At 41.6% G+C, this 16969-nt stretch overlaps 1 protein-coding gene across 1 annotated transcript; it reads right to left on the bottom strand.

Moving 5' to 3' along the window:
* Positions 1-14386: 14386 nt before the first annotated feature.
* LOC115098675 (olfactory receptor 1L4-like) lies at positions 14387-15334 on the bottom strand. Its single transcript, XM_029615473.1, has one exon. It carries the CDS (start codon positions 15332-15334, stop codon positions 14387-14389), a length of 948 nt encoding a protein of 315 aa, XP_029471333.1.
* Between the last annotated feature and the right edge of the window lie 1635 nt (positions 15335-16969).

The following is a 16969-nucleotide window of genomic DNA, read 5'->3' as shown; positions in this document are numbered from 1 at the left end:
CGTTTAAATAAAAAATTAATCAGGTCTGATTTACATGGTATAACTCTGATTCAGTACATAAAGCAACAGATAATTCCGCGAGGACTGAGAATACAGAAGGCACCAATGTTGTTTTCAGACAATCAATAATTTGTTAGCCTATGGTCATCCATATTAAATAAATGTTCTATGGGCCTGATGCTTTTGATTATAAACTGGGTCAAAAGACATGTTGACAAAGTTAAAGCTCAAACTGAGGAGGTCCAAGTAGCAATTCACACATTACCAGCTTTTGATGTGAAGCTGAAAGATATTAAAACAACATTGGATCAATTTCGTAGCACGATTGAAGAGACCAAAATCAAGAAATTTAAAAGAGATCAACACGATTATTCCACCAACAAAATTTACCTATGGATGGATAACAAAAGCAAGGACAAAGGGAAAAAGGTTCATTTTGAGTTTTCATCAGGAGAACGTTCTAGCGGATTGGATGTCTATGAAGATCAAGAAAGGGGATACGAAGAACAGACCTGTGAGAAAAGTTTTTTAGAGGACGGAAGACAAAAGCAGACACAGAGGGGGTATATAGGCAAAACAAGACAAAAATACCAAGGGACAAATCGAACATCGGAACGTACAGCCAGAGCACAGAATATAAAGGTACATCAGCAATAATCAACTTGTCCTCAGTGTCATTGTCAGAAGTACAACAGTAAGTGTTAAACAACAGGCTTTCATTTGTTCCCACCACATATCATGACGCCTTTGAGAGTTGCATAGCCATTTACTTGTGCTCTTGTGCTCGGCGCGCACAAGTTGCACAAATGTGCTCCCCCATGCATACGCTGACTCCGGATTTTATAAGATTCGTACGGCTACACGCATATCTTATAAAATCCAGCGTACTTTTGTTCGCGCCTGGTGCGCGAACAAAAGTATGCGTGCGCGTAAATTTATAAAATCTACCCCTAGGTAAAAGTCAGAAATCTGAGGTTCATAAATTTTCCCCAGATACCCTTAAGATCTCCAAGAGAGGTTTTTAAGAATTACCTAAAAGATGTACTCAAGATCCCAGAATCTGACATGCCGCCAATAACTAAGATATTTTATCTCCCTAAGTTCAGAAGAACAACTACAGATCAAGGAGGGGATATGGATTCTATAAGACCTATATGTGAACAGTTACCAGTTTTGGATCTTTCTGTAATTCTGGAGACATCAGATTTGGAGATAGCAGTACCTGTAACTCTCATAGTGACTTTAGCACTAGAGACTGATAGGAAATGACTATTAAAAATGGTGTTGAGAAACAGAAATGAGAGTTTTCTGGGATGTAGAATCCATGCTTTCCTAGATGTTTCACGTGAAACCCAGAAGAGAAGGAATAGCCTATCTGGATGTAGTAATCATAATTACAGATGAAGTATTATATACCACAGTTAACAGGAAACTTACTGATTGAAACAATTTGTTATGATACGAGAATTATCATCCAGTAGGATTTAAATGGGGACTTCCAGTATCCCATTTTTTTCAGATATGCCGAATCTATACCACCCTCACTGAATTTAAACATCAGGCAGATTTATTGAGCCAAAGGTTCCTTGACAGAGGTTACTCCAGAAGTGTGGTGAGAAGGGCATACAAAAGGGCTAGGTACAGTGACAGAGAGGCTTTATTACAGTATAAACCAAATAAAGAACAGGATAGATTGGTGTATGTGTGTGTACTTCCACAAAGCACTTCCACAACAGCTATTATAAGATCTATTTATTTATTTATTTAAATTCTTTTTAATATACCGATGCTCAAGACCATGTCTTATCGAACCGGTTTACATCAAAACCAGGGGAAAACCATAAATAATAAGAATGAAAGTTACAATGAACAGGAAGAGTAATATCTATAAAAAGATATTGGCACATCTTAGCATTACACGGTATTTTTGAGGAGGAACCATTGATAGCCACTAAGAGGGGTAGGAACATATGGGATAATATGGTGCATGCTCAAATTAGATACCATAAAATATGCCAGGGGGATACACAGGAAATGTGGAAAATGTACAGTTGCCACACGAAGATTGAAGGGGTCACATGGACTCATCCAGAGTCAGGATATACAGTGAATAGGAATAAGGACACAGATTGTATGACTAAATCAGTAGTATATGTCATCATATGCCCCTGTCCAAAGGTATACGTGGGTCGAACCAGTAGAGCAATAAGAGCAAGGATTACTGAGCATCAGTCCCGTTTAAATACTGCCACGATACCAGCACCTATAGTTCCCCACTGTATAGAAAAAAGCCACACATTAGATCAATTAAGATGGACAGTTATTGACAGCTTTGGAGAAAAAATAGTGAATTGGACTTTATTGAACCATTGGGAGCAAGCTTGGATTTTCAAATTACACACAGAACAACCGGTAGGAATGAACGATCAACTGGATTGGATGTCACTAACATGATGAACTGTGTTAGGTGAAGGTAGCCTTCCCAGATGACTTTAAAAAGAATTAGTGGAAGAGAACCATCAGAACAGCGTTGGGCGGAGGCTTTCCGGCACTGAAGAAGAAACAGCAGCGGTTTGGTTTGAAATATAGCTTTTGAAAAAAGATTGAGAAAGACATTTCTGAGGAAGGCATTTTTGCCAAAACTTATACAAGTTGACACCTTGGATTTCCAGAATACGTCTAGGAGGAAACAATGCAAAAGCTAAGTAAAAAACAAACAAAAAAAAAAGATATAAAGTGAGCATGTTTCACTGACGGTGATAATAACTAGGAGGTGAGCGAGCACCAAAAAAAAGAAAAAACCAGTTAGGAGCACTGAACAAATTTTATTGGTACATTCCAAAGATTTTTAAGCAATATTTGGTTAATAAACAGAGGTAGGAGGGTGGGTTAATGATTAAAGAAACGAACTACTAAGAGGCAACATGTAGAGTCCCCAATAGTAAAGTATGAAACCACCACCCTTCCTCATAATAATTTTAACAGTCAGAAATAAATAAATTGAAAGAATTGTAGAATACAGCAATAACATTTGACATAAGCAAAAATATATATATACCAGGTGAAGTGTTGGGATAGGAGCTGTAGCAGTTAAGCTGCAAGGCCTTGAAGGTAACTCACCATTGTATTCAGCTGGTTCTGCTTCTGTTGAAGCTTCTGTGCTAGGCCGGCAATGGCAGAGGCGAGTCTGCTAAATTCACGGCCTTAGCAATATATAATGGGTAACAGGTATGTGAGCCCTTAGTACTGTGGCATGGTTGTTGCAGCCGTGAGGGCAAGCCCCCAAGGCTTATGCCAGCAGCTTGTGAACGAATCCTGAATGTGACAGTCTGGAGCTCCACATCTACCAGCTGCTTCCTCTGTAGTTTGAGACCTTGGATTCTAGCAGGACTTGAGTGGGTCCATAGAATGGAAATGATACCTAGAGTCCAGAAACACACCAGAGTCACAGTAGGCAGAAGGCTTAGTGGAGTTAGAGAAGGACCAAGGTTGAGGCAGGCAGCGAACAAGAATAGTCAGATCCAGGTGAGGGGCCAGGAACAGGTGGCAGGCACTTGTGGTCAGTTCCAGGCAGCAGGCAATCATGATCATATCCAAGCAAGAGGTCTGGTCTGGAGAATCAGGCCAAGGGTGGACAAAGACACACTAAGACACTGGACAGGACAAATAAGGAAGACAAGGCTGGATGAGGCTGGACTAGAAAGTAAGGCTGTTCAAGGCTGAACTGGAAGGCAAAGCTTGATGAGGCTGGAGTGGAAGGCAAGGCTGGACAAGAAGGAAAGACTGGATGAGAAGACAAGGCTGGTTGAGGATGAAGTGAAGGCAAGGAATCAGGATCACTGCAATATGCACTGCTAGGCGGGAGATCTGTTGCTGAGGCAAGGTAGGGATGTCAGTCAAGTCTATATATATATAATGCCATAGTGTATAATGTTATCAATGGGCATCATGGCCTTTCCCCCTCATGCACCCTTTAAATGGTGTGATGTAGGACCCTGCTGCTGGTGACATCTGGAATAAGCATGGCTGGTAATGGGGTCATCCCATGGCCAGACAAATATAACAGCAGCCTTTAGCTGACATGTATGGACCACACCCTAATCAGCTGATCTCTGTTGAGATCTTCCTGAAAGCTAACCCTGGAGAATCAGGGTAGTGTAGTTTCTTAGGAGCAGCCTTCAGATTTCCTTATTTGGCTCTAACCAGCCTTTATTTTAGCTTCAGAGGTTGAACTAAATTTAAAGCACTGTTTCACCTGTGAAATGGCTTTTAAAATTATCCTATTAGTTATTTCAGTAGTAACTAATATTTGATTAAATGAATGTGATCAACATTTCAAATATTCTGTCATATAAAGCTTAAATAGAAATGTCAGCTATGGATGTGCATTCATTTCAAACGATATAATCAATATCAACAAAAGTGCCTATATCATTTCATTTTGTTTTTTAAAATAAATGATAGATAAAAATAAATTTAGTGTTTATTTCTATCATTTTTTGTGTGCACTATTTGCAAATAGTGTTTACAAAACCCCCTTACAAACAACCCCCTTCCTACCCCTGGAGGTGGCCGTATTCCCATAAAATGTAATATTTAATTTAAATAAAAATCCTGTCACAGACCCTGCCCCAACCCCCAACTCCTTCCCTTTGTTAAAATATAGTTTCTCCCCAGAAACTGAGCACCCCCTACCCACCTTAGACCATCCTCCTGATCCCCCTTCCCCTACACTCCTAAATCTTCCTTGGTGGTTTAGTAAGAGCTTGGGAGTTGCCCCTCTGCTCCTAGATCTGACCAGCACCATTTTAAAAAATGGTACCGACTGGCCCTTTCATATGACAGGAGCTACTCAATGGCACCAGTAGCCTTAGTAACATGATAGGGGCAAAGGGCTGGCTGGAGACATTTTGGAGAATGGTTCTGGCCAGGTCTGGGAGTGGAAGGGTCCCTCCTGGGCCCCCCTAGACCACCAGGCAAGATTTGGTTAGAATCAGTGTGGGGAATGAGAAACATAAACAAATGAGAAGAACATTTCCCATTGATAGCAGGGCTGAATTAGCCATGCTGTCTGGGAAGCATCGCGATCCCAAGTAAGTGGAGTTTCCCCTAGCTGATCACAGAATTTTTGACTCTGTGTTTCTGCGCAGTAGTGTTCCTGCGCAGTTCCCTCACCTCTTCAGTTTCTTTTTTTCCGCGAGCCGTTCACCCGCAAGGTTTTTTCCTCTAGCAAATTTTTCTTGACTGGATTTTTTTCGTTGAATTTTTTCACATTTTTTCTCAGGATTTGTATTCCCAGATGGCTCCGAAGCCCTCTGGGTTTAAGTATTGTCAGTGTGGCAAAATGATGTCCATCACAGATGGACATAATTATTGCTACATCTGTTTTGGCCCGGACCACGATCAAAAGTCGTGTCGGGACTGTGGGAGGATGTCTCCGCGGGCCCAGCGACACTGGGCCACGAGGATGGAAAGACTACGGATGGGCACTTAGGCCCCACCATCCTCCGTGCATTCTTAGCCGGGACCGGCGAAGTCTGGTAAGGCCCATCCAAAACGAGCGTCCTGGCTGGGACCAGCAGGACTTGGAAGAGCTGTTATAAGTTCCAGGCCAGGGTCTCACACACCCTCAAGGCCTCATTCAAAAATCGGGGATCCAGCAGAGGAACTTCGGCGCAAAGAACCGGGGAGTGCGTCATCATACCCTGCACCGTCAGCATCGTTAAAAAGAAAGTACGACACTTCAAAACTAGACAACGCACGAGCGACGCAAAGAGTGTTTAAGTTATACAGCACATCCACAGCGCATTGCCGTGACCACACATCCTCGACGCATCATAAGGCGCACGGAGCATCTACGGTGCACGGCCAATCACACAGTGCACCTACGGAACACAGGTCATTGCACGACGCTCCTAAGGCACATGTTTCAAAAAGGATGCAGGAGCAATCACCAGATCACAATAGATCGGGCAAAAATCACCATAAGTTGCACCATACAGGTTCTTCAAAGCAGATGGCAAGAAGAGAGCATTCTAGAAGTTCATCATGAATCTCCAACATAACTTGTGACGTAGATGTTGAAGGTCTATCTGCATCTGATTCTTTATCATTAGGTCGCACTCCTCCTAGTGAAAGTTCTTTGGCCAGTCTCTCATCTGTATCTAGAGGAAAGAGACACTCTCCTACCTTGCAAATTACATTAACAAAACATATTCGCCCTTTACCTATTATACCTCCTCAGGGCCAACAAAAAGGAAAATCGCCTGAAGACATTTTGCTTGTGGCAATTCCGACAAAAGCCCCAAAGCAAAGATTACATATTCCTCCATAAGGTACTTTGGCGGCATTTACTATGAAGAAAATCTCAGATATTCTCAGCTCTTTTTTCCAAGAACTGGAAAAAACAAAGGAGTTACCACCACAGGATTCTCCAGATGGTTCTCCTGATTCGCCTCCAGATGTTGAACCTTTGGAGCTGGTGAAGGAACATACACCAATTCAACCACTTAGTCCAGGTTCTCCGGAATCAGTTCACTCTTTGAATTCTTCAACAGGAATGCCATCTGATCCTCAGGAAGGCCTACCTGAATCTTATTCTCCTCTGGAGGACTTGACCTATGCAAAATTCATTGAGAAAGTAGGCAGTCTTCTCCAGGTAGAAACCGGAAGAGTACCTAATCACAGGGCTGAAATGCTTGGGATCTTAAAAATATTTGAATCTCCTCCCGAGCCCACTGCTCTACCTCCACACTCTATCTTGGAAAATCTTCTATTCAAAATCTGGAAAACTCCTTTCTCAACATCTGCTACTTCAAGAAAAATTGATATTAAGTACAAGATGCGTAATTCATCAATTTATGAGTCTGCCCAACTTCACCACCAATCTATTGTGGTAGAGTCAGCCTTATCCAAAGCTAAGCATAATAAATTGCATTCAAACATACCACCGGGCCGAGAGAATAAATGTCTGGATGACTTTGGAAAGAAGATGTATCACTCCTCCATGCTCACAAACAGAATACAACATCATCAGTTCTATACTATGCAGTTCCTCTTCGAATCACTCCAAAAGCTACGTCCAGTATGTCTATCAGAGGACAATACACTTCCCTAATCTTTCTTAGATATTGAAGAAGGTCTCAGGCATTTACTACGCTCTATTTACGAGTCTTTCGAATCTTCAGCAAGAGCGTCCGCTTTGGCTATAGCGGCCAGACGTATGGCTTGGCTCAGAGCCAGCAAATTCGCCCTGATGTACATGAGAAATTGGCCGATATCCCATGCACGGGAAACAATCTCTTTGGAGATAAATTTGGAGACATAGTCTCCCATTTTAAGGAACAAAGTGCAGCTGTACTTTCCCTTACCACACCTGCAGAGTCTAAAAAATCTCAATGATTTTATCCTTACTGTTGCCGGTATTACTCGAGACCATACAATAGGCCATATTCACAGTACAGGCTTCAACCGTATGTCCCACCAAGAAACACAGCTCCATCAAGTTCTAGGGGGTCATGCCAGGCAACAAAGACAAGTAAAACAAACACTGGCCTCTCAACAAAAACAGGCTTCCTCTTTTTGAAATTAATACAGCCACCACCACTACCAGTATTCATAGGAGGATGCCTTCAATTTTTTCTCCACAATTGGGAATCCATCACATCAGATCAGTGGGTACTCAACATTATAAAAAAATGGTTACTCTCTAAACTTTCAATCCACTCCTTCTCTTCCTCATATTCCTCTCAAGAGGATGATACAATCCCAGTCCACATCCCTCATAGTGGAATTGAACAACCTACAAGTTCAACAATCTATACAGATTATCCCTCTTCATCATCATCATCATCAAGGGTTTAATTCCCAATATTTCCTCATTCCAAAGAAGTCAGGAGGCCTATGACCCATTCTAGATCTCCGACTACTCAACAAACACATACAGAGAGAGAAATTCAAAATGACTTCTCTCAAAAATATCCTACCACTGATTCAGCACAACGATTGGCTATGTTCCATCGACCTGAAGGATGCATTTTCCCATATATCAATTAAACCATCTTCTTGGCATTACCTATGTTTCCAAGTTCAGAATATACATTACCAATACAAAGTTCTCCCTTTTGGCCTATATTCAGCCCCAAGAGTATTCACCGAATGTCTAGCAGTGGTGGTAGCTCACCTAAGGAAACTTTCGATCCAAATATTTCCTTATCTGGACGACTGGTTAATAGTAGCATCGGATCAGTTTACACTGAGAGATCATACATTACGCACGATCGAATGCCTTCAGAGGTTGGGATTTCTTCTCATTTTCGAGAAGTCATTTTCTTATCATTTTCGAGAAGTCTCACCTACAACCTACTCAACTACTTCAGTTCATAGGCACTCTCATAAATACGGTGGAACAGAGAGCATACCTTCCTCCAGACAGGATGCAGAACATACAATCATTGGCACACAGCCTGCTTCACAGAAACCGGATATCTGCAACAGACAAGTCCAAACCTTTTGCTCAATTTACCCCGATGCTTTTCTCATTCCATGGACGCCAGGCTTGATGTATGCCTATCCACCCACTCCACTTATATCTCGAATGATTCAGAAATGCATCCAAGACATATCAGACATGATTTTAATAGCCCCAGCGTGGCTGAGACAGCCCTGGTACGCGTACCTCGTGAAACTTTCCATTCATCCACCAATAAAGCTACAAAATCTTCCACATCTTCTGACACAGGAAGGGGGCTCATTACTTCACCCCATGAATCAATACCTTCATCTCACAGCGTGGAGATTGAAAGGCAAATACTAACTCCCTTAGGTTTATCTTCTCAACTAGAGGATATTCTTATTGCGTCACGGAAACCTTCAACCAGACGTAACTACAAAGGAAAGTGGCAGCGGTACTTGGATTGGTGTACTCCAAAGAACATAAACCCTTTCTCATCCACTGCCACTCAATTACTACAATATCTGCACATACTCTACGAAGCAGGATTAGCCACCACTTCGGTATGAGTTCATATCAGTGCTATAGCTGCTTTTCATGAACATATTAATAACCTTCCAATGTCTAACCATTTGTTGATTTCTAAATTCATGAAGGGAATGATCCGACTTTGCCCACCGGTGACTAAACCCCCAATTCCATGGGATTTAAACGTAGTACTGGAACAACTAATGCTTCCATCCTTTGAACCATTAGACTCTAGTCACATCAAATGTATGACATGGAAGACAATTTTCCTCATTGCCATAACTTCCGCACGGAGAATCAGTGAACTACAAGCTTTGGTTCACTACTCCCCTTATCTAGAATTCTACCATGACAAGGTGATCCTTCGTCCTCACTCTTCCTTTCTGCCTAAAATGGTAACATTTTTTCATCTTAATCAAACCATAACTCTACCTATTTTTATTGCAAAATCACATAATAACGAGCGTGAAAAACTTTTACACACATTGGACTGTAAGAGCGTTAGCTTATTATAAGAAAAGGACTCAGTCAACTTCGAGGCCATCTCAACTGTTTCTTTCCTTTAACCCTAATGATCCTGGACAACCAGTCTCAAAAAGGACCATAGCCAGTTGGTTATCACAATGCATACTTTTTTGCTACAATAAACGTTCCATTAAACTACTCACAAAGCCTCAGGCGCATCAAATCCGCGCCACTGCAGCATCAGTTGCCCACTTGAACAAAGTTCCCTTTGATATCTGCAAAGCGGCAAGATGGTCATCCATTCATACCTTCACATCGCATTATTGCCTCCAACAGCAAATGACCTCTGATGCAGCACTAGGCACAGCAGTCTTATCATCACTAAAAAGAACATGAGACTGTCTACCACTTCAGTGGTTGATGTTGAAACCTACAAACAATGAATATACAAGGACACAACCTGGGAGCTTGGGACTCCCAGACAGCATGGCTAATTCAGCCCTGCTATCGACGGAAAAAGCAAGTTTGCTTACCGTAAATGGTGTTTCCATAGATAGCAGGATGAATTAGCCATGCGTTCCCTCCCTCCTCTCTAGACAGTCACACAGAGACAGACATACCTTCTTGACTTACCTGTCGCTTGGCTACAAAGAAACTGAAGAGGTGAGGGAACCGCGCGGGAACACTACTGCGCAGATGCATAGAGTCAAAAACTGTGTGATCAGCTAGGGGAAACTCTGCCTACTCGGGATCGTGACGCTTCCCAGACAGCTAATTCATCCTGCTATCTATGGAAACACCGTTTACGGTAAGCAAAATTGATTTTTTTGTATCATTTGTGGTTACTCTCCATTTATTTTGGGGGTCCAAAATGTACTTATTCATTGCATTTTACCCATTTATTTCAAATAAATGAACTTCTCGAGTGGCCAAACAGGTGTATAAAGCAATGGCAAAAGCTAGAAAGAAGCTTGGCTGCATAGTGAGAGGAATGGTCAGCAAAGAATGGGAGATAATATTAGGGATGTGAATCGTTTTTGAACGATTAAAATTATCATCAGATAATTTTAAAATCGTCCAAAATTGCTAGAGTGCACGATACAATACAAATGCCCACGATTTATCGTCAGGGGCATTTGTATTGTATCGTTAAACAGGGGGCGGGAAAACCGGCACACAAAAAAAACCCTAACACCCACCCCGAACCTTTAAAACAAACACCCACCCTCCCGAACCCCCCCCAAAATGTTTTAAATGACCTGGGGTCCCGGCGCGATGATCCCGGCGCGATGTCCCGCTCTCTGGCCACGGCTGCTGTGAAGAGAAATGGCGCCGGTGGCCCTTTGCCCTTATCATGTGACAGGGCAAAGGTAGCGCCGGCGCCATTTTGATTCCTAGCTCCCAACGTCACGCGTCCAGGAGATCGCTCCTGGACCCCTGCTGGACCCCCAGGGACTTTTGGCCAGCTTGGGGGGGCCTCCTGACCCCCACAAGACTTGCCAAAAGTCCAGCGGGGGTCCGGGAACGACCTCTTGCACTCGAGCTGTATTGCAAAATGGCGCTGGCTTTTGGCAAGTCTTGTGGGGGTCAGGAGGCCCCCCCAAGCTGGCCAAAAGTCCCTGGGGGTCCAGCAGGGGTCCGGGAGCGATCTCCTGGACGCGTGACGTTGGGAGCTAGGAATCAAAATGGCGCTGGCGCTACCTTTGCCCTGTCACATGATAAGGGCAAAGGGCCACCGGCGCCATTTCTCTTCACAGCAGCCGTGGCCAGAGAGTGGGACATCACGCCGGGATCATCGCGCCGGGACCCCAGGTCATTTAAAACATTCTGGGGGGGTTCGGGAGGGTGGGGGTTTGTTTTAAAGGTTTGGGGTGGGTGTTAGGGGTTTTTTTTGTTGTGGCCAGAGAGTGGGACATCACGCTGGGATCGCGCTGGGACCCTCCCACTGGACCCCAGGTCATTTAAAACATTTTGGGGGGGTTCGGGAGGGTGGGGGTTTGTTTTAAAGGTTCGGGGTGGGTGTTAGGGTTTTTTTGGTGTGCCGTTTTCCCCGCCCTCCCCCGATTTACGATTTTTAACGATTTCAAAACAAAACAAAGCACGACGATCCGATTTCCCTCCCCCCCCCAGCCAAAATCGATCGTTAAGACGATCGATCACACGATTCACACCTCTAGATAATATTGCCCCTATGGAGGTCCCTTGTGAGACCTTATATGTATAATTCTGGAGACCATACATTCCAAAATCTATAAACTGGTTGGGGTTGATCCAGAGTGTGGCTAATAAAATGGTCAGTGGTCTTTGTTCTAAAGTATATAGAAACAGACTCAGAGATCTAAATATTTATACCCTAGAGGAAAGGTGATATAGAGGAGAGGTAATAGAGATTTTTTAATTCCTCCAAGGTATCCATGCACAGAAGGCTTGCCTCTTTCAAAGAAATATATCTCCTCTCTCATACTTATCTGTTATTCTTGGCCCTTAGTAACCTTTTCATTCTGTATCCCTTCCACCCCTGCCATAATGCAGAGAGCAGTGCTGGAACTGCATCTAAGTGGATAACTAGCTTAATTAGTTAGGGATAGTAACCGCTGCAATAAGCAAACTACACCTATGCTTGTTTATCCAGTCTATGTAATTCAGTTCTTGTTGGTTGTTGTCTGTATATAGATCCACTTTTCTTCATCCCCCCTGCCATTGAAACAGAGAGCTATGCTAGATATGCGTGAAATATCAGTCTTCCTCCCTTGTCATTGAAGTAGAGAGCTAACTTGCATTGAAAGTGAAGTTTCAGACTTTCTCCCCTGCTGTTGAAGCAGAGAGCTGTGCTGGATATGCGTGAAGTATCAGACTTTCTAGGGATGTGCAGATGGACGCTATTGGTCAGCCCTGTCACATGGTAGGATCAATGGATGGCCGGCACCATCCATTGATCCTACCTTGTGACAGGGGATGACCAATGGCACCAGTAGCCCCTGTGACATAATAAGGGCAAAGGCTTTTAGTGCCAATTTGATTACTGTCAGCCGACGGCCCGAGTACAGGAGATCGCTCCCTGACCACCGCTGAACGGCCAAGGACTTTTGGCAAGTATTGTGGGGGTCAGGAGGGTCCCCCAAGACTTGCCAAAATTCCCTGGTGGTCCAGAGAGGGTCCGGGAGCGAACTCCTGCACTCGTTAGCCTTTGACCTTACTATGTCACAGGGGCTACCAATGCTATTGGTCAGCCCCTATTACATGGTAGGAGCACAAGATGGCACCAAGCATTTATTGTTCCTACCATGTGACATCCTCTAGACTTTATAGATCCATAGTGTTTATCCCATGCCCCTTTGAAGACCATCACAGTTCTGGTTTTCACCACTTCCTTCAGAAGGGCATTCCAGGTATCCACCACCTTCTCCATGAAGAAATACTACCTGATATTGGTTCTGAATCTTCATCCCTGGAGGAAAAGAAGATCTAAAACAATCATCCTCCCAGTGGAGTTAGTAGAGACAAAAACAGAATGTGAATTCAAAAAAGCCTGGGATGAAGATAGGGAATCTCTGAGGGACTGATGGGAATTGTAAAGTTAATTTACTTGGGCAGATGAATAGACTAGATAGGCTATATGGTCGTTTTCTGCCATAATGTTTTTATATTTCTAAGTTTATATGAATATTTGTTATGGATTTCTTGAACATCAGACCTGTTTGCAATCTCCTTGAGAACCGTTGTATAGGGTAGATGGCTATAGGTAATTAGCAGATTTAACTAATAATCTGAAGATACAAATTCTATAGTTTTAAGGGAGAAGTTGCTTATACTTTTTGAGAGGTAATCAATCATTTTTATTGTAGCAGCATAAGTATACAAGATATCATATGCTGCATGTATTTTCTTTTGTTTTGTTTTATGCATAGCATTGTTATAAAAAATGAGCATAAAATCATGCATTATCTCCAAGTCAACTTGTACTTGTTAATTATGCAAAGTCAAACTAAATAACCCAGCTGAAAGGTAATTAAGCCAGTTTTATTTCACCCTTAGCCACTGGTGAGTAACACTGTCTCAGCAATCCATGGGGCAAATCCAGCAAATCCCCAGTAGGTGAATGACAGGAAAGTAGAATCCAGAGGCCTCTGTGAAGTATGCTGGCAGGAACAGAGTAAATAAGTTCTTGACTTTTTTAGTTCTTTCAGGAAAAAGCAGAGCAGGCTTTGTTGAACATAGAATTCAGTTTTAGACTTGCAGGTTCATGGGTATAGTGAAATGCAGAAGACAAAGTTCTAGGAAAGGAAATCCCCTGGAAAAAATGAATTGTGAAAAGTCCAGTTAGGAAAGTCCCTTATGAAAATGTCCACAGTCTGTACAGTTCAGAGTCTTTTTCTTTGTTTGGAACCTCATTTCTAATTCGGTTCCATAGGATCCAACATTGATCTTGATTAGAAGTCACTACTGTCTATAAACACAGGATTAGTGGGATACTGATCATGTCCTCTGAGTCCATATGCATATTCATCTTCTCTCTGTCGGTAATGAAATTCATCAGTGGACAGTTGCTATTTTATAGCTAGTTTCATGGCTGGATAGAACATTTTCACCAAGGACATGCTCACAGTTTTGTTTATTCTCGGTTTTCTAGCACATTGTGAGATCAATCAGTAATCTGATAGCAAAGAACAAATGCAATTTCTTCTCCTCTGTGATTCACAGTCCTATATAAAGTTGCCAAGATCATTTCATGGCTGAAGACTCCATTTTTGTGTTGTTTGGCTTGCATATTCGTTCAGTCCATATCCATGACTGCAGGCCCAGATTCAATTATGCACATCCTTGTTTAGAATCTTTGGCATTTACCCTATACTTGACCTAGGACAAGAATGGCTTATGCATAAATAAAATGTGAAAGATAAAAACCAGAACACCATCTAATGTTTAATTACAGCAGAGGTTTTACATTTTCTGAACAGGTCTTATGATTCTATCTATTGCTTGTCTTAGAGCTCCTTTCACATCATTATTTCTCAGACTATAGATGAATGGGTTTAGCATTGGTGTGACAACTGTGTATATCACAGTAACCAACCGGTTCCTTTTCTGGTTATAGCTAGAAGAAGTCCGATAATAGGTAAAAAAAGCAGATCCAAAGAATAAGATGACCACAATGAGGTGAGAGGAACAGGTGGAGAAAGCTTTGCATCTTCCCTCAGCAGACTTGATGCCGAGTATGGTGGAGAAGATGCAAATGTAAGAGATGAGTATGCAAAGCAAGGTGCTCATTCCTACCATGGCGCCTTCAATAAACATTACTAGTTCATTAGTGGAGACATCAGAGCAGGCAAGCTTCAGCAGTGGCTGGAGGTCACAGAAAAAGTGGTCAATGATATTTGACTTGCAAAAAGACACCCGACACATCAACAAAGTGTGCAACATTGAATGAAGGTGAGAAATTGTCCAGCAACCAGTCACAATCAGACTACAAAGTTTCCTGCTCATCTCCAAGGCATAATGGAGAGGATTGCAAATAGCCACATACCGGTCATACGCCATTGCTGAAAGGAGAAAACACTCATTAATACCGATAGCAAGAAAGAAATACATCTGTGCCATACAGCCAGCGTAAGAAATGATTTTACTCTTGGAAAGGAAGCTGGCCAGTAGTTTAGGGACAGTGACAGAGGTGAAACACACGTCCACAAAGGACAAGTTACAGAGGAAGAAATACATTGGGGTTTTAAGTTTAGGGTCAGTGACTATTAATGCCATCATGACAATATTTCCTAGCATGTTAAGCAGGTACAGAGTTAAAAACACCAAGAAGAGTGTGATCTGATATTCTGGAATATCCGACATTCCCGAGAGAATGAATGATGTCACTCTGGTATGATTTTCAGTTTCCATTTATTGTTAATACCTGCAAAAATTAAAATGAGTTGAAATGAGTTGACAATCAGATGAACAATTAAATGTTTAAAATTTTTTCATAGTGCATTCTTTTCACTTTTTGAAATATTGATTCAGGTGCTATTGGAAATTCTTATTTTCTTATTAATTTGAAGGATGTAATTTAAATTCTTCCAGCTCTGGCAACAAACTTGATGGGGCTTTTTATTTGTATATAAGACATCTTTTCTAATTCATATTGAATTGGGAAATTATTTAAAATGTTGTGAAAAATCTCTAGAGGAATAGCCGTGAAAGCCTGGTAGAGAAAAAAATGACGAAGTGGCTACTGTCCTTGAAAGCTCATGCTGTAATAAATTGGGTATTCTGTAAGGTGCCACACAACTCATGTCATTTTTTATTAAAATGTTGCACTACATGTTACAATAATATATATTATTGTAACTTAATTTAGTTGAAAGTTATTTCTAGCTCCTAGATGTGTTAGCAACTGGAGAGAAGAGACTGGAAGGAGAAAAGGAGAGATTTTCCCCATTGGAAGTCTTAACTATCTTTAAAATCTACAAGCTTCCAACACTGGGAATATTTTGATGTGTCTCTCTCATGGTAGAAAAGCCAATTTCTCCAATACGGATTGTATTTGAAATAGGAACATGTGTGCATGCTGGAATAATTTATTGCTTTCCTTTTTAAGCAGTCTTTTAGAGATTTTTAACTTGAAGTTTTATTGCTTGATCTATTATACTGCTTTGTGATTCTGGTTGTTTTGGTTATAGGTTGCATCCAAGTCTTGCAGTATGTGTTACATGTTTTATATGTTATACTTAAGAACATAATAAAATAATATATGACATACTGGATCAGACCAAGGGTCCATCAAACCCAGTATCCTGTTTCCAACAATGGCCAGTCCAAGTCACAAGTACCTGGGAAGTACTCAGACATTAGATAAACTCAGACATTAGATAAATCACAGACATTAGATAAACTCAGACATTAGATAAATCACAAGCTACTATTGCTCATTAATTACTATACTACCAGTTTAGGAATTTTCCTCTAGGACCTTATCTAAACCTTTTTTAAACCCAGTTATTTTCTGTAACCACATCCTCTGGCAATGAATTCCAGAGCTTAATGAAGTGCTGAGTGAAAAAGAATTTTCTTTGATTTGTTTTAAATGAGCTACTTGCTAACTTCATGAAAAGTCCCCTGGTTCTTCTATTATCTGAGACAGAAAATAACCAATTTACATTAACTTGTTCACGTCCTTTCATTATTTTGTAGACTTCTATCATATCTCCCTTCAGTTGTCTCTTCTCCCAACTGAACAGCCCTAACTTCTTTAGCCTTTCCTCATAGGGAAGCCATCCCATGCCCCTTATAATTTTGATCACCCTTCTGTACACTTTCTCCAGTGCAACTATATCATTTTTGAGATGTGATGACCAGAAATGCACACAATATTCAAGGTGTGGTCTCACCATGAAGCGATGCAAAGGTATTATGACATCCTCCATTTTATTTGCCATTCCCTTGCTATTAATTCCTAACATTCTGTTTGATTGTTTGATTGCTACAGCACACTTAGCCATTGATTGCAATTTATTATCTCTTTCCTGGGTGGCAACT

Source organism: Rhinatrema bivittatum, chromosome 1, assembly GCF_901001135.1.
Source record: "Rhinatrema bivittatum chromosome 1, aRhiBiv1.1, whole genome shotgun sequence".
NCBI classification, from domain to species: Eukaryota; Metazoa; Chordata; class Amphibia; order Gymnophiona; family Rhinatrematidae; genus Rhinatrema; species Rhinatrema bivittatum.
Note: the sequence above shows the minus strand (reverse complement) of the source record. Positions and strands in the feature narration are given on the sequence as shown.

What these genes read in the sequence shown, in the direction of transcription:
- LOC115098675 (XM_029615473.1), bottom strand. Translation starts at nt 15,334, where the DNA reads ATGGAAACTGAAAATCATACCAGAGTGACATCATTCATTCTCTCGGGA.